The sequence below is a fragment of the Myodes glareolus genome, chromosome 4, assembly GCF_982192425.1.
Source record: "Myodes glareolus chromosome 4, mMyoGla1.1, whole genome shotgun sequence".
NCBI lineage: Eukaryota > Metazoa > Chordata > Mammalia > Rodentia > Cricetidae > Myodes > Myodes glareolus.
In genome coordinates, this window is record NC_142029.1 from 69,660,026 (window position 1) to 69,684,000 (window position 23,975).

General features: G+C 47.9%; 1 protein-coding gene across 2 annotated transcripts in view; it reads right to left on the reverse strand.

The window, feature by feature from the left end:
- The window catches only part of Ubash3b (ubiquitin associated and SH3 domain containing B), a 143,864-nt gene that overhangs the window by 14,478 nt on the left and 105,411 nt on the right, over window positions 1–23,975 (reverse strand). The window contains exons 2-9 of one of the 2 annotated variants that reach the window (XM_048416799.3): window positions 23,262–23,315; window positions 22,304–22,490; window positions 19,155–19,353; window positions 16,149–16,318; window positions 9,467–9,675; window positions 3,609–3,741; window positions 2,038–2,158; window positions 347–469 (exon numbers count right to left, since the gene is read on the reverse strand). In XM_048416799.3, coding sequence (XP_048272756.2) covers window positions 347–469; window positions 2,038–2,158; window positions 3,609–3,741; window positions 9,467–9,675; window positions 16,149–16,318; window positions 19,155–19,353; window positions 22,304–22,490; window positions 23,262–23,315 — 1,196 coding nt within the window. Of the gene's footprint in view, window positions 1–346; window positions 470–2,037; window positions 2,159–3,608; window positions 3,742–9,466; window positions 9,676–16,148; window positions 16,319–19,154; window positions 19,354–22,303; window positions 22,491–23,257; window positions 23,316–23,975 lie in introns of both variants that reach the window. The other variant, XM_048416800.3, reaches the window with a different exon arrangement.

Genomic DNA, 23,975 nt, shown 5'->3' on the forward strand with positions numbered 1-23,975 from the left:
CCTCTTCCTCACCTTCAGCACTTCTTACACCTGCTGGCAGATGCTGCTGTCTAGAGCTATCAGCTGACACATGACTAGACCAGTGGCATATGTAAACCAAGCCTGACTTCCCAGCTCTCATTCCTTGTCGGGATCACGTCTGTAACCAGCAGGGGCCTACCTGATATTCTAGGTCATCCTGGTCTTTAAGACCCTGTCTCAAAAAAACCAACAAAACAAATCCACACACACACACACACACACACACACACACACACACGGAAGTTCCAAGAAGTGCGTTTACACACTCATGGTGTGGGTCTGTCGAACGTACCAGGAGATGCTATGTAATCACAGGAGCCCTTACCCACTAGTCTTGCTTGCATACACCCAAACACAGTGATTGGCGCGTCTTTCTCGTAGTCTCGGAAGCCACCGCTCCGCTGAGGTAAGCTATGAGGCATGTTCAGGTTGGTGCGTATGTAGCGGCCTTGTGGGAGAAGAAGAGCAAATAAAGACCACATAGACTTTTTCTTTACTCGAGACATTCCTTGAGGATCCTGACCCCTCCTCCTTCTTGGTCAAAGACACTGAATGGAACTGTCTGAAGCCAATGGAAAACATCGAATCTGACACTTTTTCTTCAGTAAACTGACTTAGAATTCACCTTCCCTTCTGCTGATGAGAGCGATGAGGGAATTTCTCAATGAATATAACAACCAGACTCAGGCAAGGTTCCCATTCTTAAAATGCCACTCGAGTGAGAACCGAACCAGATGGGTCACAGTGATGCCATCGTGGGAACTCCGGTCATAGAATCAGCACGCGTCTCTGAACTGGTTTTGTTGTCTGAACGTGGGCAAGATACAGTGACTCTTTGTTACCTGGTACCTCAGCTTATAGAACGGGGTTACAAACACTTATCTTTTCCCTATAAGTTGGAACAATCAGGAAGGACTCAGAGATTCCAAAAATTTTTTAACTGCATGTACATGATAAGTACATGTACATAAAAGCAGCTTGACTGTGCCCCCTAGAGGCCGTTATGGGTATGCAGTGCTGTGCAGGCCATCAACCACCACTCCTTTGAGACTTGTGATGGATTCCAAGGGCCCCACTAGATGCCTAAAACCATACACAGTGACGAATCCTGAATAGACTACGTTTTTCACTCCCACAAAACACACCTATCATAACATTTAACTTATAAGTCAGCAACAGCAATAAGGAATAATCAAATGATAGACCACAATGCAAGTTACAAGAGATGGCTCGCACAAAACACCGAATTGTGATGCTCTTGGAATTCTTATGAAAGAGTGCTGTAACTACAGGACCGAGTGAAGAGAAACAAATGAGACTGTGACTGCAGATTTTATAACTAAGATGATAGCAGGTGAGAAATGGATAGGTACAATACGCACTGTGGATACATTGGACAAAGGGATGATGACCCAGATGGGACAGACTTGGATAGCCTGAGATTTTATCACATTACTTAGAGTGGAGGGATCATAACATAAAACAAACGGACTGCTTGTGTGCTGGCTAATTTTGCATCAACTTGAGTCATCTGAGAGGAAGGAACCCAAATTGAGAAAATGTTTTCATATGATTGGATTGCAGGCAAGCCTGTAGAACATTTTCTTAATTAGTGATTGATGGGGGAGGGCCCAGCCCATGGTGAGTGGAGCCACCCCTGAGCTGGTGGTCCTGAGTTCTATAGGAAAGCAGACTGAGCAAGCCATGGGGAGCAAGCTAGTAAGCAGCATCCCTCCATGGCTTCTGCATCAGCTCCTGCCTCCAGGTTCTTGTTCTATTTCAGTTCCTGTCCTGTCCTTCCTTCAAATGATGGCTGACAATGTCGAAATGTCAGTCAAATAAGCCCTTCTCTCCCCAGCTTGCTGTTTGGTCATGGTGATTCATCACAGCAGTAGAAACCGAAACGAAGAGAGCTTGTTTGAGACTTTCCACTTACTAGTCTTAGACCATGGTTAACTGTGGCTAGCTGAACCCATAGAGTCAAACTGGATGAATGGAGAGACTACAATCACTCACCTTTGGCATCAAAGCACTGGGATAGCCAGTACTTCCCGAACACAACATCCATCCTCTCCCCATGCCGACACACAAAGAGACAACGCTTCTGGGGCCCAGGCTGGCTGTTGACTCTCAGGGGCTGCAGGGGAAGAAAACAAGGAGTAAGCAGACACACTGTACCAACCCTGATGCCAAGTGAGCGGAGCTCTGGGACAAATGCTGCCAGTATATGACTCTGACAATCTCTCTGACCACCCTGAGTTCAGTTTGGCCTGCCTGTAAAGCGAGGATAGTAAACTACAGCCGTCATAAATTACTCTCAGGTGCCTAAGAGATGCCTGCAGGTGCTTTGAAATAGGAAGGATTGTGTAAGTGCCATGCTCTTTGCTGCCCCCTACTGTAACAGGAGGGTTACTCAAGGCACAGTTCATGGGCCAAACCTGCCCTTAATGTAGAGATGATCATCTAGAAGGGCAGCTATCTCCTCCAAAGAGATATGTCATCAGTTCCTTCTAGGAGGGAGAAATTCCATTGTCACAGGTGTCTGCCTCATGCCTAGTTTATATCCAGTGCCCTGCTGTGCACATTCCTTTTTCTACAATTTTATTATTTATGTCTATGGGTGTTTCGCCTGCATGCATGTATGGGTACCAAGTGTGTGCAGTGTCCACAGAGGCCAGAAGAATACACTAGGGCGGGAATTACAGACAGCTATAAACTGCCATGTGGGTGCTGGAGTTGAACCTGGGTCTTCTGGAAGGGCAGCCAGTGCCCTTACCTGCTTGAGTCCTCTCTCTCTCCAGCCACATTCTGCACATCCCAACCATCATGTGCGCTCTGCTATCTGACTGCATAGATTGGTATTTCTAGAATGGCCTCAGAGGGTTAAGCTGCAGCTTCTCAATGGTGCCTTAGGCAAGTTGAGTCAACTACTGGCTTCCACGGCTGCTAGCGGCACCACACAGATGTTTCCCCATCCTTCCTGCTGATGCGTTCCATGGTCCTGTTGCCTTGAGCTGCCAGGTCCTTGCTGACCACTACTCTCCCACTGGCTTCTTTTTTGCTTTGCCAGGGCTAATGGGTGGACTGGTGCTGTGGACTTTGCCACCTGCTCTCTTGATGTTGTTTAAGTCAAACCCTGGGCTCCAGACAAGTGTATCTCCTCCGTTTTCACCCTTAACACGCTGAATGTTCCACCTGTCTCTGTTTTGCCTGACAGCTCCTACTCCTTCCTCCAGCCTGGCTCCCAAGTGTTATCAATACACTGATGTATTCTCACGTCCACGCTAAGAACCTCACTCTACCGACACAAATATGGGTGTCATCCCTATTCTGAGAGAAAGCCTCCTCTTCCTTCCCTGGGATGGCCTTGCTTCCAAGCTCAGGCCCACATGGCAATGTCCACAGACGGCACCACTCACCCTTCTCTTCCTAGTTCGGGACTACTGTGTGTCTTTTATGACCTTGTGTACTTGTCTCCCCGTAAGGTTAGGGACCCTTGGCAAGAAGCAAGGTCAGTGCTGAGGATGGTCCTCAGAGCATCCCGATTAGATTCGAGGACACGGTGTGACCCCTGTGGTCAGCCTCACCTGCATGGGCTGGCAGATGATAGTGAGAGGTGTCGTCTCCCCGAGTCCTTGGTCCTCATACTGCCGCCTCTCCAATACCCCATCACCAAATGTGAGGGAGCTGGATGACACGGTGTTTAAGATGGAGTATGAACTGCAGAGAAAGGAGAGGAAGGGGTTAACTGCTTTGACCAGGAGTCATCTGCTGTGCTGTTCATGCTGAAGCTCGACAGGAGTATGGGAATTAGCACAAAGGACTGTCTGGTCACATGGTGTTTGGGAACCTGAGCAGGAACACCCATCCCCAGGCAAGAACATCTTGTTTTTGACTGAAGCCTCATAGTTAATAAACAAGGGGCGGACAGTTCTCAGAGCTGAGAACAGATGCACGCATCTCTTTGGGCAGGGATGGGGTCTAGTGATTCTAGGCTTATGAGGATGCCACAGGCAGGGTTGGCAGCAAAGACACGTTAAAGAATAATGAGGTATCAATTATGTACCACTGTTCCAGCTCTTTCTGTCGCTGCACTGAAACAAACAGTTCCCGCTGCCTTTAATCTTTTCCACAGCAATTTCCACCCGAGGGATGCGAGGGGAGACGTCTTCCCAGCACCAGCCGCCTGTGGCTATGAGGCTCAGGAGCAGAGCCTTACCCCTTGCCCCTCAACCTGCCTTCTTCAGCCTCCAGCACTGTGCTCGCCTCCACAGCAACTTCAAGAAGATGATGAAACACTGGGTTACTTCAGAGGAGCTGACTCCTGCCACATGTTTGGAGCTGTGAGCCAGGAGCTCTTATTTCTGACTACGCCACTGTCACTTTGCAGGCCCAGAGACGCTCTGGCTGAGGGCAAGACTGTCCAAACATGCCACACTGAAAATTTCTGCACACAGTACGGCTCTCCAAAGCTTTCTATAATGAGGGCTGCTATTTAAATACGGCCACTGGGCAGATCCAACAAACATCTCCTGGGTCACCGGGCAGTCTCAAAAGGAAGTATTTGAATTTTTAATTTCTCGCTCTTGGAAAGGTCCGCTGTGCTCATTCAAGTCTGGGTTTGTGTCTGTGGACCCTATGATATGTGCAGGCTAGCAAGCACCCACTCTGTAGTATTTGTCTTTAACAAGTATGCATATTAGAATTTTATGTTTGAATTTTTCCCATATTTTCTAAAATCAGTAAGAAAGCTGTTTTTCAGGTTTTTAAAAATTGCCTACCTCTAGTTTTTTGGTTTATTTGTTTTTTTTACATATATTCATTGTACACAGTACTTAGTTTCATAAGGACATTGCCATACAAGTACATAATGTACTTAGATGCTGGGTGTGGTGGCACACCCCTTCGATCACAGCAGTCTGGAGGCGAAGTAGGCAGAACTCTGAGTCTGAAGTCAGCCTGGTCTATATAGCAAGTTCCAGGACAGCCAGGGCTAATCAGAGATTCTGCCTGGTGGTTGTAGTTTGGGGTCACAAATATCTTCTTTCAAAAAAAATGTTGGTAGGCAGGCAGATCTCTGTGAGTTCAAGGCCAACCTGGTTTACAAGAGCTAGTTCCAGGACAGGTTCCAAAGCAACACAGAGAAACCCTATCTCTAAAAAAGAAAAACAACAACAACCAAGAGTTGATAATGTACTTCGACCATCTTTTCTCCCTCTACCCCACCTCCCCACCAGTTCTCTAAACTCCTTTAAACAGTCTTATGACTACGTTCATGTCACACCTATGTTTATATGTACATGTATGTGATTTTATGTCCCTGTATAAAATTCACAAGTAAGAGAAAACATGCAATATTTGCTTTTCTGAGTCTGACTTGATTCATTTAAGATAATAATCTCCTATTGTATCTACTTTCTCACAAGTGACATTATTTCTGCTACATCAAACCCCACTTATATATTGACCACACTCTCTGTATCGCTCCTCTGCTGACAGACACCTAGGCTGGTTTCATCATTTGGCTATTGTGACCAGTACTTCAATCAATGTTACTGTATGTTGCCTTAAAGTCTATGGTAAATACCCATGAGCAATACAGTCAGATCAGAGGTTAGAAGTTGATTGGATTTTTGTTTGTTTCGGTTTTCAGGAAATCCTATGATTTTAGGACTTTGGCACACCTTTTGCCCTTCGTAGTCTCCCATACCCCCGCTTTCCCCCTACAAATGACAAACCAATTTTTGTTTTCCTTTGAGACATGGTTTCATATAGTTAGTTCAGGTTGGCTTCCAACTCTACACACTGCCAAGCCTGGCTTTAAACTCCTGATACCCTGCTTCTACCTCCCAAGGGATGGGATTATAAGCATGCACCGCCATGCTCAGTCTCTATGACGCTGAAGATCAAAGCCCAGGCTTCAGGCGTGTCAGGCAAACACTCTGTCAATGGAGCTACGCCCTCAGTCTGACGGTACGTTCAGGTGAAGGTGTCAGACCCTGAGAGATTCGCAGCCCTGTGCACACCGATGCACGAAGGTGCTCCTGGCTGTACCCTGCTCCCCACAGACTTTCGTCCAGAGCCAAAGAACCAGGGGCCTGTATCTCAACAAGGCGTGTCTATTCAGTATGATGCACAGTCAAATTAAACCTGGTATGGGCAAATTTAAGTAACTATAGCTCAAGGAATCTGAGCCATTCACACACTCTAATAGGCCAGCTGTTCTCCTTTATTTTAAGCCCCCCAATGGCATACAACTGAAGAAGCTTCAGTCTTCCTGTCTGGCTCATCAAAGCTTCAGGCCTTCAACGTCTAGCTGTCTGGAATCCTGCCGACATCTCCCTTGGCCGTGGCTGTGACGTCTTTGCTTTATCACAGCTGGGAAGAAAATGATAGGGCCTTTTCTCTCCCCCCAGTTTCCTTGGTGAGGAGAATGGCAGCTTCCTTGCCGTCTTCAATGTCACTACAGTCAAAGGCCCTGGCTCCCCCTGAGACAGTGCAGGGACAGTGCCAGACCAGGGTGGAGAGGATGCAGGTCTGATACCCAGAACCCCTTCTCAGAGAGCAGGAAGATGCCAGTTCCTACCTAGAACTTGCTAGGCCTGTCTGAAGGCCAGAAACTCACCCTACTGTACAAGACAGTGGGCCAGCATCACCCAGAAGGTAGTTAGGAACAAACGACCACCAGGAAGAGCAGCCATCCAGAAGGGTGGGGAGCACCGGGTGGGGAGAAGTACAAAAGCCACTGACACCCCAAGTCTCTGGACGCTGCATTAACCCTTTCTACAGCTTTTCACGAAGCCAGCCAGGGTCCAGCCAGGTGGCTCACATGTCTCCCCAGGACTGTCCATCTTTGGTTAGGCCCCTGTGAGAAGATCTGTCTTACAGAGCTGAGCTATGCCTCTGTGAGTTATTTTTAGCCCTGGCGGTAAGCATTCAAGTATAGCTCACCTGTCGGGATATTTTTACGGAAGAGACCTTTAGTTTAATGAGGTCTGGTAAACATAGACAGAAAAAAAAATCATCAAAACCCTAGTGGGCGTTCTGTAGGCAGTACTGCAGGACAGTCACCACGAGCCTTGTAAAACTGTCCTTCCCTGGAGCCACCACACCTTCTACTCTCTGTGCAACGATTATCTCCTTCCTGTTGGCCCAGAGAAGTAACTCAGCTTGGGCAAAGTCTGCACCACTGGTACGCGAGAGAGACAGGATTTGGAAAGAAATTCAACTAAAACTCAAGTTCTTAATCACAGAGTCTCAAAGCCTAACCCTGCATTCTGACACTCTTTGCAGAGCCAGCGGTGAACCTGGTAGTTTAACTGAAAGCACAGTTCCCAGGAGATAACATCAACAACTATCTTCACAATAAGAGGTACGCACAGACCTTCCACGGTGTCCTGAGTAAGGTCAGTCAGTTTCCCCCATGGTGGATCCTGAGTTCTAGTTCAGGGAGGAGGGCTACACGGAAAGTCTTTAAGGGTGAGCAGGACTTCATGTGTGTGCTCCCCCACATCTAGCCCCCCTGCTTAAAAACGAGACCCACGAGCTGTGCTTCATCAAGCAAATTCTTCAGTTCTCAGTATGTGCATGAGCCACTTATTGGGGAGATGTTCTGGGAAGTGATTTGTCAGAACAGCAACGAGGTGAGCTTAAACCAAGCTGCTAGCTTGCTGCGTGACAAGATTCAAGGTCCCATCACTGTGTACAAAGTCCACCCCAACCCAAATGCTATGGCAAACATGACATGCGGCTGTAATTTGTTCTACTTGTATGTGTGTATGTGTGTGTCTATGTGTGTGTGTTGGGGGGAGGACACAGGCAACCCTGAATTCCTTAGGCACTGTCCATCTCTTTAAAAATGTATTATTTTATTTTTACTTGTGTGTGTGTGTGTGTATACACAAGTGTCTGTGTGAGGAAATGTGTATGGGCCCTCAATAGCCAGAAGAAGGGATCAGAGAGATTCCTTGGAGCTGGAGTTACAGGTGCTTGTGAGACGCCCTATAGGAGCTAGGATCTGAACACTGGTCCTTACGATTGAGCAGCAAGTGCTCTTAACTGCTGGGTCATCTCTTCAGCCCTCGCTAACATACTTCTAAAACATCTATCTATCTATCTCTCTATCTATCTCTCTCTCTATCTATCTATCTATCTATCTATCTATCTATCTATCTATCTATCTATCTGTGTGGGTGTAGGTCATACAACAACCCTCTGGAGTGGGTGTTTCCTTTCACCATGTTTGAACTTGGGACATTAGGCTCTGTGGCAAGGGTTTTTTTTTAACCTATCCACTAAGTCATATGGTTAGCCTTCACTTTCTTCTTCCTCCTCCTCCTTTTTTTTTTTTTTTTTTGAAGAGTCTCTCACTGACCCGAGACTCACTAAGTAGGTTAGGCTGGTTGAACCCGCCCACCTCCCATCCCCATCTCTACTTTCTTAGAGAAAGTCTCTACTGGAACTTTAAGCTTTACTAGTGTGATTTCTCCCAGACCTTCCTCATTTTCATGGGATAAAATGGTGATTAAAGTCTCAACTTCTATATTTTCAGCTTCAGAAACATTAAAATAAAACAAAACTGGATGTTTGTGGGCATGAGGCATCTGGATGCCTGTGGACTGGGGACAGAGTGGGGTGGGGTGTCACGTGAGGCAGAGGAAGGAAGAGTCTTCTTTCCTATCTTGAGTGTGTGGTTTGTCTGGGGACCTTCTTTGTTCTTTGCCTTCTGACAAAATAGGAGGCAGAAGTCACCCTGGTCTGGTCCCTTCTAATGGGAACAACATTGGGAAGTAAGGACACAAGGCTTTCAGGACTTCTGCCTCTCAGCAACATTGTCACACGGAAGAAACAAAACAGAGGGAAAACCAAACCTGCATGTGAAGCCTGGCGGCTGGATTTGAGCTCCCTGGATTAGGACAGAGAAAGCAGCTTTGTGTTCCTGTTTATAACCGAGACAAAGCTGGTCATACAACGTGATCCATTTTGGACACTGGACCCCAGTGTGGGCTGAGGACAGCAGAGTAGCAAGGGGGCAGGTGGCTATCACCTCAATAAGGAATGTGAGGAATTATGCTTGTTAAGTTCCAACAGGTGCCTGTCACCTTAAACACAGTCTCTGTAGCCTGGGCACATCCGTTCCAGGTCTGAAGACTTGCTTAGGGTGACCTAGCAAATGAGGGCTACATTTAGGGCTCCAGATTTTACAGTCTCTTTCTGCCATTGATCTGGCTGACATAGACGGAATCTGTCTAGCTGCTCTGAGAAGTGCCCCGCCCTCAGAGTAATGGCCCAGGTTGAAGCAGACAGAAGCCCAGAAACAGTCCATGCTTGGCACGAGATGTGGCTATCTTCCAGCCAGAGATGGAGAGCAGCCTCAGGCTGGCTTCCCAGTAGGAAGCCAACCAGGTGGTGTCGCCAACCGGGGCAGGAGAGTGGGTCTACCTACCCATGGAAGATCCAGGTGCTACACTCATCCGCCTTGGTAATGTAATTCTCCGGAAGCAGCCCCGAGCAGCCGGTGGTCAGCGAGGTGCCGTAAATCCAGCCCTCGCTGGTGCTGGTCTGTTCCATGGGAGACATAAAGATGAAGTCCCCAGGGACCAACTCCAGCTCGTCATCGTTCTGAGGGGAGTAGGGGTAGATCACCTGTAATGTCTGCAAAAAGGAGAGGACATGTGAGACCCATCCACCGTCCTCAGTGCACCTCAGGCACTGGACCAGAGTCTACACACACAAGAACCAAGTGTGCTGCGTACAGGAGTCCCTGGGCTCACAGGCTCCGGGTAGATCTGGCTCCTGGTCAGAAAGCACCTTCTCTTACCAGGGTCTTATGGGTAGGTGCCTGGTGCTCTACAACCTTCCAGACCCCCCATCCCTACCCCGCCAAGCCATGCTTTTACTTCATGTCAGGACTCAGAAGTAGGTTTCAGGAACTCATCAGAAACCTGAAAGGTTTTTCTGGGCAATTGCTGGGTATACCGACATTCATTTCCCCTGTTCTATCTGCTGTTCCGAGCACTGGGCAGATGGGAATTTTGCAAAGAAGCAAAGAAACTTGTCTTCTACACATGCTCACAGACAGGTCAGATGGAGAGTCAATTGTATGGCCCTTATTTATTTATTATTTGTGTGTGTGTGTGTGTGTGTCTGTCTGTCTGTCTCTGTGTGTATATATATTCCATGCTCTTGCATGCAGGATCCCTTGCAGGCCAGAAGAGGGCATCAAATCCCCTGGAAGTGGATACTGTATTGTGAGCTGCCTGTGTGGGTACTGGGAACCAAACTCCAGACTTCTGCAGGAGCAGTAAGTGCTTCTAGCTGCTCTGGAAGGATGGCCCTTTCTATGTGATTCATCTGATAGAGTAAAACAAACCCGTAACTTTAAGGTTCTTTAAGCCCTACAACTGTAACAAAGACCTTGAAAGAAAGCTCTTTCTCCCAGACACCAGTGTGTGTATCGGAGGGTAACCAGCTTCCACCAGAGAGCAGATGGAAGCCACATGTCCTTTCTCTGAGCTCAGACAAGACCCCCAGGGCACACATGAGGCCAGGCCATGTGGCTGAGTTAGCCTACTTGGAGGGGCTGCTTCCTTTTTTGGTGTGTAGAAAAGCATACAGCCCAAAGACTTTTTTTAAGCTTTAGACATTTGTTTTGTATTTTTTTAATTACCAGCAAGAGCCCTCAATAGGAAGGAAAATTGTACCCTATTTTATTTGTTTCCGGACAGCCAGAAAGGAGAGGGAGGTTTTCACAGCCTTCCATAAGACCTCAGAGGTGACAGAGACAGGCGTCTGGTTCTCATCTGCTGAGTCTTCAGCTTTGATCTCCACCAATACCTAGACTATGAAAGTTAAATGAGGTGCCCCAAGAAAATGCTGAAGGACTGAGGCATAGGTACTTCTAGGGATCCAGGGTTCCTGGCTCTTGACTGATGGTACTCCTTGCAGCCAGTCATGACCCTGGGGCCTGAGGCCAGCACTGGGTGGCCCTGTGAACTAACCAGCTGCTGACATCAAGGCGAGCCACCAAAACATGTTATAACGAAAGGGCTCTGCTGGTGAGGGGCTGAGATGTACGATCACCCTGAGTCTGAGGTTAGCCTGGTCTATATAGTGAGTCTAGTCAAGTCTGGGCTACAGAGTGAATTCTTATCTTAAAAGAAAACAAAATAAAGCATCAAACAGAACCAAATAAACCATTTTCTTCTGCAAAACTCTAAAGAAAAGAGCCAGGAAAATGGTTTCTCTCAGAGAATGAAGTTGATAATGCATAGGTTGTCTCCCTGGTGTTTCTAATGAGGGTGCGTGCTTCCGTCTCTAATTCTTCAGTTATCTTTAGTTGCTTGCTGGGCTGTCTGTCCTCTGCCCACCTCTGCTCTTCCTCTCCTGCCCCTCTCTGATGATCACGCAAGCCAAGGGCTCTGCTGAATTGTTTTTAAAAATTGTCTTAAGAGACAAAGAATTACTGACTAGACATGTCTTTCACATTCAATTCTGGTCATGAGACGATGCAGGGACTGGCAGCACTGCTGTTCTCGGAACAGGACACGGCCAACCCCCTCAGCTACCTGAGCACAGCTTAGTTCGGGCTCAAAATACCCCTAGCCTGGTAGACCAGCCTTCCCTCTGAAGAGCTCAGAGAAGTACCCCTTAATGCTGAGCATTCTGTCTCAGATATCCCTGGGAACATCAAAGCGTAAGGAGGATCAGAGACAATATATCCTAGACATACATTAGAGAGTCAGTAAATAACTTTGACTGATTGAATTTATAACCTAAAAGTCGAGGGAGTTCATAAAATTTAACGTTATAGCTGGAGGCTGGGCTTGTAACTCAGTAGTGGAGTGTGTGCTTGCGTACTCTGGGTTGGGGTACAGTTCCCAGCACCAATACACAAACGAACAATAACCCAGACTCAAGTACACTCTGCTGTTTTCCAACCCAAAAGTAGATACAAAAACTCAGCCCACGTCTGAGGGACATGAGACCTGGGCCTGACTTGCCCTATATTGTGCTATTTCTTTACTTTATGTTTCATGTCTGTTTCTTAGGATTCTTGAGAAATGGCTCAGCAGCTAACAACATGGGCTGCTCTTCCGGAGGTCCTGGGCTCAGGTCCCAGAACTCACAGGGAGGTTCACCACCAGCTGTAACTCCAATTTCTGGGGATCGGACACCCTCTTCTGGTCTCTATGGGCACAGCACATACATGGTACAAAGACATACATGCAAGCAAAACACCCATTCACATGAAATAAAAACAACAAATATTAAAAAAAAAGATTCTTGAGCCACGCTTAGTTTCCTCCTCCCTTGTTATACCACAGAGACCAACACAAAGGCAGCTGAACGGAGAGAAGCTGCAAGTGTGGGATTTCTTTGTGGTACCTGCCTTGTGCTAGCTGTTAGGGTAACTTCCCGCAGGTCCCCCACATCCTTGCAACAGTCTAGGAAAGATCTCCACCTTAGAGAAGGGAAAACTAAGAACTGGGGAAAATATATGCTTTCTGTGCACCCATGTCGGTGTGTGTAGGTCAGAGGTCGATGTTAAGTGTTTTTCAATTACCTTCTACTTCATTTTAATTGTGTGAGTGTGTATGTGTGTGTTCATGTGTGTCTGTGCATGTGTACCACATGTGTAGATGTCCTTGGAGACAAGAAGAGGACCAGTAGAGGCAGCTGTGAGCCCCCGACACGGGTGCTGGGAACTGAATTTGGGTCCTCTGGAATACAAGTGCTTGTAACTGCTGAGCCCTCTCTATCCCCACTCAGGTATACCTTATTTTTTGAGATAGGATCTCTCACTGAATCTGGGGCTTCCTGATTTGACTAGACTGGCTATGTACTAAACTCCAGGGATCCTCCTGTCTCTGTCTCCCAATACTAAGGTTACAGGTGCTTCCCCAGTACGGATTTTGTTTTCCTTCTGTGAGTGCTGGGGTACTGAATTCTGGCCTTCAGAGTCGGCTCTCTAGCCTACTGTTTGTTCTGCTTTTCAGCTGGTTGGTTGGTTCGATTTTTTTTGTTGTTTGCTTTGTTTCAGTTAAGGACTCAAGTGTCCCAGGCTGGCCCAGAACTCAACTGTGTAGCTGAAGATGACATTTAATTTCCAATCCTCCTGCCTCTGAGAGTACAGGTGTGTACCATCACACCCAGCTTCACACAACTGTGGGAACTGAATCCAGGGATCACACGTTCAAGGCGAGCACTCTACAGACTGAGCTACATTCCTAGCCCGTGAATGACGGAAACCGTAGCTGTGAATCTAACTATGGCTAAAATGAGCAAGCCAGGTTTGAAGCAGAAAATGGAGGCTCCGAAATGTCTGCTTTCTGTTTCTCTTCCCTACATGTCTGTGGCTGGTTGCTCTAAGCGCTTCTGCTCAATGTCGTCACGAACATGGAAGGCCCCATGTGGGCTGCAACCAGGCACCTGTGAGTCTGTACTTGAGAATCTGACACAACAGAAGGATATCACCTCACAGTTTTCCTAAGCAACACAGGCTTTGTTCTGTGTCCTTGCTTAAGTCAGTCTCCTTCTCTGGTCGTCATTTCCCTGGCTAGCACACTCTATCAAGCCTGCCTCCTGGAAACATGGAGGACGAGGGTGGGAGCATCACACACCCAAGGGACTCCAGAAGATCAGAAGACTCCAGAAAGGACCTAGAGGGGAAGTGGATGCCTTATCAGAAAAAAGAGTAATAATTGAGCTTTCACAAATAAGAGATAAAGGGGGCTAAGCTATTTTTAGAAAATAATTCATGTGGGTATTTCTGCCTCTGGCCTGCTGCACAGACTGAGCAGAATGTGCGTCGTGAAGAAGAGCAGTTACCCTTGGAGTTAGCTGGAGGGCGGTGTTCATTAGAAGACAGGCCCTGTAAAATTCCACAGCCACCTTCTCCTCTTACAAAGGTGACTTTTCCCGAGGCCTGGCACAATCACACCCCCTCCCCTCAACCTTTTATTCTGTTTTTGTCCTTGGAAAAAAGAGTCTGATGAGGCACACCTCTCTCTAGTATCCTTTAGGGCTCATTTGAGGTGATCCCAGGAGGTGCCAAAATTCTTAAGATCAGATTTAGTCAGCTTAGTCTGTCTCAGGAGAAACCAACAACCAAGGGTGTTCTCATCAGGAGGGTCAGGCCATGCCTGCCCTCAATACTCCCAAAGCGCCACACCTCGTGCCTGCCATACCTTGTGCCCCGAAGCTTTGGTTTATAGACTGGATCTTAATACTTCCCAAACAATCAGGTTGCCTGGGTGCAGCAAGAGGTTCTGTTTGTTTCTGGTCTCTATTTTTCCATGTTAAGAAAGCATTTAAGAAAAAAAAAAACCTGCCAAAAGGTCATGTATGCTAACAACAACCACAAGAACTTTGTTATTGAAAAGTTGGGGAAAATTGTAACTACAGCTGAAGAAATGTAATTAAATTGGAAGAAAGATCTTCATCTAACTCCAGTAGGTTCTCCACTAACCATGGGTTTCAGTCCAAAACCCAAAGGGTAGGCCTGAAACAGAGAGAGCCAAACATACCCTCTCTGTGCTGTGTAAGCGTTTACTAGAAGTTTGTTTCTATTTATAGCTATGGCCAAACTTAACTTATAGATAGAGGACAATAACCAATGATAAAAGTAGAGGCTCTAATAATACACTGTACTAAAAGCTATCTAAAGGCCATGAATTTGCGTATGTTTATATTGTATACGTTGCATAGGTACGAGTGTGTGTGCAAGTGTACACCCCTGTGTGCTTATACCTGTGTCTGTGCACACGTGGAGTCCACAGAAACAGGCTGGATGTCTTCTTCTACTGCTCTCCTCTTATTCCCATGATCCCGAAGCTCACCATTGCACGGGCGCTAGCTCCTAGGACTCATCTGCCTGCCTCTCAGTGCCGAGTGGACAGGCACGTGGGTCGGCAGGACTATTGGGAATCTGAACTCAGGGTTTCATGTCGGCACGGTAAGTGCTCCGACCCACTGGGCCATCCCCCAAAACATGAAACAATAGCTTCTGATAACTGAAACCATGACAGAAAGGGAAGCAGCAGGCACACAGGTCTGCCGTGTGTGGCCTTTCTTTAGACGGATCACCCACCGCTGTTGGTCAGAAGACCTCGGTTCTGCTTCCTCTCTGGTTCTCAACTGGACTGCTGTTCCAGAGCTGACACCTAACCTGAGTCTCCACTGGGATAAAAAGAAGATAACCGCTTCCCTCCTGACAGACTTATGACTGACTGGAAAGCCACGTTGATTATATTTAAAGAAGGATGCTAGCCTTATACCCATTGGTCTAGTGTAGGATTCCGTCACCCTCACTCACACCTTCCACTGTGACGTCTGCAACCTCTCACAAGGCACCAGGTGAGTTTTCTTTTTATATTTGTCTGCTCTCTCCTTTGCTGAACTCAAAGCTCTTTTGGTATAAATGTAGCCTGTGTGTGTGTGTGTGTGTGTGTGTGTGTGTGTGTGTGTGTGTGTGTGCATTCACTGGAGGTCAGAGATCGACTCTGGTTTCCCCTTCTCCCATGAGGCTTCCAGATGCAAACTCAGGTTGTCAGGCTTGATAGCATGCGCCCTCACCAGTCTCACTGGCCCTTACAACCACACCTCTCATGCTCTAGACATCAGCCTATCATCAAATACCTATGGATTTTGCCTTTGTAGGTTTTAGAGTTTGGTTTATTTTTGTGTTTATGTGTTCGACTCACCTCAGGTCAGGATAATACCTTTTTTCAACATCAAAGGCTTACATAAATATAATATTACATTTTCACTGATATATTTTCTGTCTATCCTCCATTTTATTTCTATGTCTCTCCAATAAGGCTGGCATGGCAGACAGAACATGGGGATGTTATCGAGATGAACCATGTCACACACGCTAAGCCTCTCAGGGAGTCCCCAGAACCTCAATAAAACCTGCCCAGTGACTCCTGGCCAAGCGCTCACCCGCTCCCCTTTAGTCCCTATCTTTCTGTGCTGCTTGGTAACTCCCCTTTGGCTCCCTTTGCCCTGTGTCCCACTGTTACTTCCCCTTGGTCTCCATCTCCCTGTGTTGCCAGCAGCAAGCACTCCTTGTTCTGCTGCTACCCCTGTGCCTGGGGATGTGCGGAGCTACAGGGGAATGTTACCTCATGGTTAGCAAACCGGATATCCCGAGAGAATATGGTGGCCACCCAGTCACACCCAAGCTTGACGTCGATGTTCTGGGCAAGTTTCTCTAGAGTGGGGAGGTGGCTGGCTTGGAAGTGGTATGCCAGGGTCACATGCAGCTGTTTCTTATGAGGCTCCACGTGCACTTCTGAAAAAGAGAAGATAGGGTTTGGGGGTTAGAATGAAGAAATTGCAGCAAAGCAGGAAACAGAAGAAAGGGCACAGAAAGGTGCCCCGAGATGTCCTGTTCCCCATATAACCAAGAAAGGAGGGGCACCAGTGAATTAAAGGGGTGGATCCCAGGCCCCGCTGTTCCAGAGATAAAAAGCCACATGACAGATGGCTTTTCTTCAGGAGCTGTGGATGGATTCCAGTTAATCTTTTAGGCCGACTCCTCCCGGCAGGTTTAGGGTTCATTACCAGCCCCATCATTCAGATGAATAAAAACGGGGACTTAAAGGGCCAAGATGATTACTGTGGAAACACAAGGAGGGTCTTGTAATGGTGTGATTGTCTTCGTCTGGGATCAAGTGTCCTGGATTCTGGAAATGTGGTGGAAAAATGAGGAGGGCAGAGACACTCGCAGTATAACAACACTAATCTGAACAGTTCTTTGTAGGGAGCTATTCTTGCATTATAGAGTGTAGCAGTCTTCCCTGCTTCTACCCACTGAATGCCCCGGGGCATCCCCAATGTCACAGCAACCCAATGCACTCCTCACATTGGCAAATGTCCCCTTGGGGTGACACTGCTCTGGGCTGGGGCCATTTGAAGTATGTATACCATTATTCTAAAATGCTAAAAATAAAGCAGAACAAATTGACTGACATGAGTGACATGTTTTTATCTCCCCTTTCTATGTTACATGAGCAATAATAACTGTCTACTTCCCAGGTAGAATAACGAAGAAAATGCAACAAAAAGAAATTAAGAAATTGGAAGAAACGAAGGAACTATAGCAGAGGAAGCTGATCTTTTGGGTTTGGGCTTTTCCATTATACTCCACGGTGTTTCTGTGGCGTGAGTCCACAAGGCAGGTGTTCGTGTTTTCACTACCCACACTCTGGGTCTTCAGTACTTGCTGAGGAAATGACTGCACATGGCTGAGTCTTCCTGAGCCACCCAGAATGAAGAACGACACTAAAAATACTCGTTGGAGGAATCTGGGTGAACCAGTAATTCTCGACTACACAGGCATTAGTTCTAGGGCAAAGACATAATGACCTACTTTCCACAAAGCTAGACCGGCTGGGTCAGGGCCATGCAGTTCTGCAAATCACCACCAGGGAGCACCACAGGGACAGAGCCGTGAAGTCACCAAGTTCTTAGTGACAGTAGAATCTCAGAGAGGGACTAGCTGTCTCTTTCCTACACGGAAAACAAGCTCTTTGACTGTCTCTGATTCCATACGCACAGTAAGACTCTGCCACAGTCCTGCTCATCTCACGTAAAAGGAATTTGGGGCTCGTGTTAGTTCTTGCAGTGATATAGTGGGCTGACAGTAGCTGGAGGGATTTAAAATAAAAATAAGTCCTTAAGGACAGTGGGGCAGATTTTCTCTTTGTTATTCTATCTCTTTGAAATGTTCCATCTCTCCGTTGACTCTAGTAAACCCAAGGCCAGTCCGTGGGAGAAAGGAGCTCTCAGAAGGGGGCCCCCAAACCACAGCGAGTGTTTTAAGGATCCACAGTCCTTTAAGAGTACATGTACTGTGACCCTGTAGTTCTGCAGTGGCTTCTGATTACACTCTTCCTTGGGCCCAAGCTCTATGTGGGGGCTTCTCCGAAGAAACGCCACACAAACAATATAAACAGCAGCGAGAACCGACACCCTACGGTAAGGTGCTGCTGAAGGCTAGGAGACAAAGGAGTCACTTCTGGGATTTGGCATGGGACTTCCTGTCTCCAGTCATTCCTAAATGTGTGGCTGGGGGGCTGGGGATACCCCCCCCCCCAGCTTTTCATTCAGTACTTGGACTCAGGGGCTGGGGATGCAGCTTAGCTCAATTCCGAGTCTATGCATGAGACCCTAGATTCTATCCCCGGGACCAGGGAAAACCAGACGTGGTGGTACACAACTGGAATCCCAGCACCCAGGAGCTAGACACAGGATTAGAAATCTACGGCCCAGCCTCAGCTATGCATCAAGTTGGAGGCCAGCCCGGGCTACATGAGACCCTATCTCAAAATAAACTGTACAGTAAACTAATCCTCTGAACCAACACTCTTCAACTTGAGGACTTTTTTCACGATCTACTAGAAAGTGGCTCTGCTCCACTGTGCCCTGTGCTGCGGAATGAACGGTCAGACCCAGATAAAAGCATGCAAGGGAAGGAAGCGCCGAGGATGAGAACAGGCTCTCTTAGATCTGGCTGGAGGAGACGGAGACACTACAAAGGGCTACATTTATAGTTCAGTGGGAACAGTTAAGTCCCTGGGAGTCATGACACAAGCCACGGGCAGACTCCTCAGTAGGTTAGCAGGACAGAAAGAAGTGTGACAAGTCACAAGGGACGTGGGGCATTCTTTGCCACACGGGTCCATTTCCACATGATCCCTCCACTTCCCGTCTCCAGCCCGTTCCTCTGCATAAGTTACCATCTGGTCATAAAAGTCCCCATATGTCTTATGTGGAAGGCTTGGTCACCAACCTGTGGTACTACTGGGAGGAGGTGTAATCTTGAAGAGGTGGAGCCTATAGGAAGAACTTGGGTTATTTGGGATGTGCCTTTGAAGAGGACATTGGGACCTCAGCCACTTGTGCTTACTGCAGACTGCCTTCTGGTCTCCTTGCAGTTAGCAGGTTTGTTCTACTATGCCACCCTACCATGACATTCTGCCTCAACCCAGGCGCAACCACCACTGGTAGAGAACTGTGGGACCGTGAGCCAAAACAAATCCTTTTCTCTTTGTAGGGTGATTGCCAGACAACCATTCCCATGTCTGCCCTTTTGACCTCTGACCTTGGGAACCGTGGGCGCTTACCAGTTTTGGACGCGGCCTCCGCAGCAAAGTCAGCAGCAAACTTCTTGAGGACCTCTGCGCTGTCTTCCTTGACGAAGAGCCCGATGAAGTTGGAGGAGGTGTAGAGCTCCAGGGGCAGCGGGGCAGAGAACTTACACTTCCAACGGCTGACAGTAGTCTGCAGGGCTTCCCCCAGTGCATCCACCTTGCTGTCCTCGCACTAGGCATGGAAAACAAGCAGGCTTCGTTACAGTCCAGGACAGAGAGAAGCCTGCCGCTGCCCCTTGGCACTGAGCACTCTGTCTGCCCCCAGAGAGCTGAGGCTGATCGTGCCATTACTTAACCAGCACTGCTGTCCACCAGGGAGGGAAGAGCTGCAGGCTCTCAATGATCCAGACACTGGTTATCCTTGGGCAAATGGAGCTAAGGGGTGCATCATGACATCTCTGCCCACTCCCCTTGCTCTACAGTGGCTCCTGCGAACCTTGCCAGAATGACATCTGATTGGTTAATCAGAAAATGAAAGGCAGGGTTGGGGTTGAGGTGTCGGTTGAAGGAAACACAATTTCAGAGGGGTAAATGGGAGCCTGGTAACAAAAGTTAGAAGCGATGTGCTGTGTACTAGGAAACTGCTAAAAGGTAGATTTTAGGGTTGAAAATAGGGTGCAGTGTTGAGAGGTCTTTCCTAGTATGCAAGAGGCCCTGAGCTCAATCCACAGAACCCAAAGGAAAACAAGAAGAGGAAGGCAGGAGCTAGTCAAGTTCTTACCACAGGTAAACAACGAGGATGGGTAATGTATATAGGACCAGCTCAATCAACATTCTATAACAAATGCATATATTCAACAGTCATGCTATATACTATAATATGTCAAATAAAAAGTTCTTGGGCTGGAGAGATGGCTCAGAGGTTAAGAGCACTTGTTGCTCTTGCAGAGGACCTACATTTGGGTCCCAGCACCCACATGGTGGTTCACAACAGCCTATAAGGCCAGGTCCAGGGAATCCAACACCCTACTCTGGCCTCTGTGTGCACCAGGCATGAAAGCGGTGCACAGACATACACATAGGCAAAGCACCTATAAACATAAAATAAAATGTATAAAAAACCCTAGCGGTTAGAGCAGAGGACATAGCTTAGACATACTTAGGTAGAGTGCTTGCCTGGTAGTAGGGAAGCCGAGGAATAGCTTAAAACTGGGTGGGAGGGCGGGGAATAAACTGGATGTTGAGGTCACATCTGAAAACCCAGCACCGAGAAAGGGAAGAATAGTGTAAGGTAATCCTCAGCTATATTGAGTTCTAGGTTAACCTGGAATACCTGAGACCTTGACTCCTGACCTTGAAAAAAAAAACACCCAAGACAGAGCTAGGGAAACAACCCAGTGTGAAAGAGTGCTTACTCTGCAAACATGAGGACCTGAGTTCAAATCCCCAGGACCCACATAAAAAGTCAGGCATGCTGGACGTACTCATAAGCCCAACACAGGGAGGCTGAGCTACCCCGAGTCTGATAGCTGGCTACCCAACCAGCCTACCTCTCCCGCCCCCAAGCGAGTTCCAGATCAGCAAGAGACCCTTTTGCAGGGAGTAAGGCAGAGGTAGATAGAGGAAGATGCCTGAGAGTCAAAGGAGGAGGAGTGTGTGAGAGTGGAGGGTGGCGGGGGGGGGCAACAAGCAAAGACAGGAACACAGCCTCCAGCGCTCTTTCTGCTGCTCCTTAGACAACTGCTGTCTCCACCTCCACTTCCACGATCATGGGGAAAAAGGAAGATTAAGTCTGGGAGTGGTGATGTCAGCCACCTACCCTCTTTGGAGGGCTGAGAGAAAGAATGAGTCTCTAAAACTCTGAATGCTTTTCTGCAAGATCCTGGCATGACTAAGAGGAAGTGACAGTTGATTTAATTCTCAGAGTGAGCTGCTAGAAACAAGGGGTTAGGAACATGTCTTCTACCTGAGACACACACGAACGGAGGCTACATTCGGAAAAAAACAAAGCAAAATGTACTTTGAAAAGGCTACCATCCTGTTTCGTGTGGAACACGTGTGGGTAGGTCAACCCCATTTCCATGAGAGTGGAAGTAGATGACGTGGACTTCAGACTTCAGGGGATGGAGGATTGATTTAGCCCCTAAATAAGCTTCTCCATAGACAGAGTGTGGATGAGGAACTGTGGCAGGCGAGGGTTATCTTTCAGTCTCTAGAAAACTCTAGTAAGACCCTGTGGTGCAGTCCACATGGGTGGAGAGGCTTTTCTTGTCTGTAACCCACTTATCTAGTGCCCCCCTCTCTGTTTCTTCCCCTCCCTGCTCTGAGAGCTGGCCAGTCACGGTGTCATATGCCCATAACCACAGCACCCAGGAGAATGAGGCAGGAGGATCAGGAATTCAAAGACCAGGGGTTTCAGGTCATCCTCTGTGATGCTGCAAGTCTGAAGCTGAACTATATGAGACACTGTCTCAAAACAACAGAAAGGAAAGAAAATAGCTCATGAGGAGTACATGCCACGTAAGCATGAGGATGTGGAGTTTCATTGCCAGAACTACATAAAAAAACTGGGTGGGGCAGCACGGGCGGTAATCCCAGCATCAGGGAGGCAGAGACAGGAGAAGCTCTGGGACTTATTGGCCAGCCAGCCAGCCTAGACTCCTTAATGAATTCCAGATTAGACTACAAGGTGGATGGATGGCTTCTGAGAAATGGCACTTGAGGTGGATCTCTGGAACACACACACACACGAGAGAGAGAGAGAGAGAGAGAGAGAGAGAGAGAGAGAGAGAGAGAGAGAGAGAGAGAGACTGTGACTCCCATCCTAAGCTAAGAGTGGACCGAGTAGACAGAAAGCATGTATAAAATTATGTCAATGGCTGCTCAGGTGCCAGGCCAGAGTGCTACCCACAAAGGCTCAGACTTGTCCTTCAGGTTGTGGAAGCGCATGGTTGTCCTGATGCACTAAACCCGGATGCTCCAAGCCTCAGCAGATGTCAGGAGTGAGCAACTAAGGTGAGGTCCTCGCTATGGACCACACTGACCCCTGGGGGGTCCACCCAGTGCTGAAAGCTCTTGAACATTTCCTTAGTCTTCTCGAACAGCTCCTATCTTCAGTCCAGGTCCCCGGGGCTGTCTGGGACACTGGGGGTGAGGGTAGGGAGAGATGCAACGTAGCTCACCATGAAGAACTGGCAGAGGGTGATGTGGGGGAAGATGTTGTGGGCCTTGTTCTTCCCACAGATCTGCTTGGACTGCTGCCAGAAGTCGGAAAGCTTCTGGGCTAATGGGCCAGTTGGGCGGAGGTAGAGGACGTACTCTCGTGGCAGGGGGTCATCCAGGAAGGGGTCACCAACATGGGAGAACAACCTGTGAGAGAAAGCCAAGAAAGCCTCACTGGAGAACAGTGCATAAGGAAGATCAGAAAAGGCAGGCCCATCCCTCTCCATGCTTCCAACCCCCAGGACTACACGGACAAGGATTTCCATTTGTGCTGGAAAGATCCACCCTTCGAAGCTTACACTCCCAACCAACTCTCAGATGGAGAGAGATGTCTGTTCTCCAGAGAGTGGTACGCTTCCTCATCCCACAACTCCCTAAAAAAACAAAAAACAAAAAACAAAAAAAACCCAAAAAACAAAACCCAAAGCTGCTCTCCAGGTTGCATCCTTGGGCTAACTTCAAATCCTGGCCCCACAGTGTTTTCACTGCACACCCTCTGTCCTTCAGCTTCCTCTATGCTGGAGCTCCTGAACCTCCAAAGCAAGAGGTAGCTCCAGGAAGGTGACCTGCGGGCTTCTCTTGGGAGTGACATCCTGGCAAACGCCTAAGTAGGACAGCTTTCTAATTGGCCAGCCTGGCCTCCACACATGGATAGTGAATCTTGAAGAGACTGGCAGGGCTTAGATAATGTGAGCCTCTATCTGGGACGATTTTGAAAGCCTTTAAACAGATCCAAGGAGATACACACACCCTGGGGCCAGGGCAGAGGAGGCAGGCCACTTGACAAACGGGCCTGTCACATTGGGCTCATCCCCCTCCTGGAAGGGTCCATTAGAAAAAGATTGCACAGCCGCACTCCTCACAGACATTCGCAGTTAATTACATGCTATTTTCTCAATTTATTTATTTCATACCAACCAGTCACATGCTGCTTGAACGCTTCTTCCTCCTGTGGATGCCAGAGCTTTTTGTCTGCAGAGAGAAATCAAATATCTATTGTTGGTATTTTTAGCCTTTCTCTCAGTTTCTCTCACTGGGGAGGAGTGGGCAGGGGGCGACATCAGAGTTTGTGTTCCCAGCACTGCTAGGTGGCATAGGAAAGACGCCTGAAGCAGCGGCTCCCCATGGGTCACAGGAAGGCAGATGGAAGTTAGGGCTCGTCATTAATTTCCACGTAATTAGCATCGGATTTGCATGCAGCCTGACATCCCTTACCGTCTATTTTCAGTTTCCACATTAGGGTTTTATTTTCGCTTCCCCAAAAGTTGTCATGTCTGCACTTCTCCTCCTCAATTTTCACCCACTCCTTTCCAATGACCTAGATCCCCCCCTCCACAGAGCAGAGTCTCACAGTCCTTGAGGGATGGGTGAGGAGGCGGAGCCTATGGACCCGGAGAGGTGGAGCTAAACATTTCTGAGGACACTTGGATAAACTCACTTCCTCCTTTTCCATGCCCCAACCACCCAGGTGGCTCCATCATCTCCAATTTTACAGACATCTTTGGGGACCAATGATATTGGATGAAATAGAGATGGCGGAATACCATTGGTTACTTCTGGAGAGACTGCTCATGGCCCTCCTGATGGTGGGCTAGCATCTACAAGAGACACACAGTAATGAAGCCCTGCACA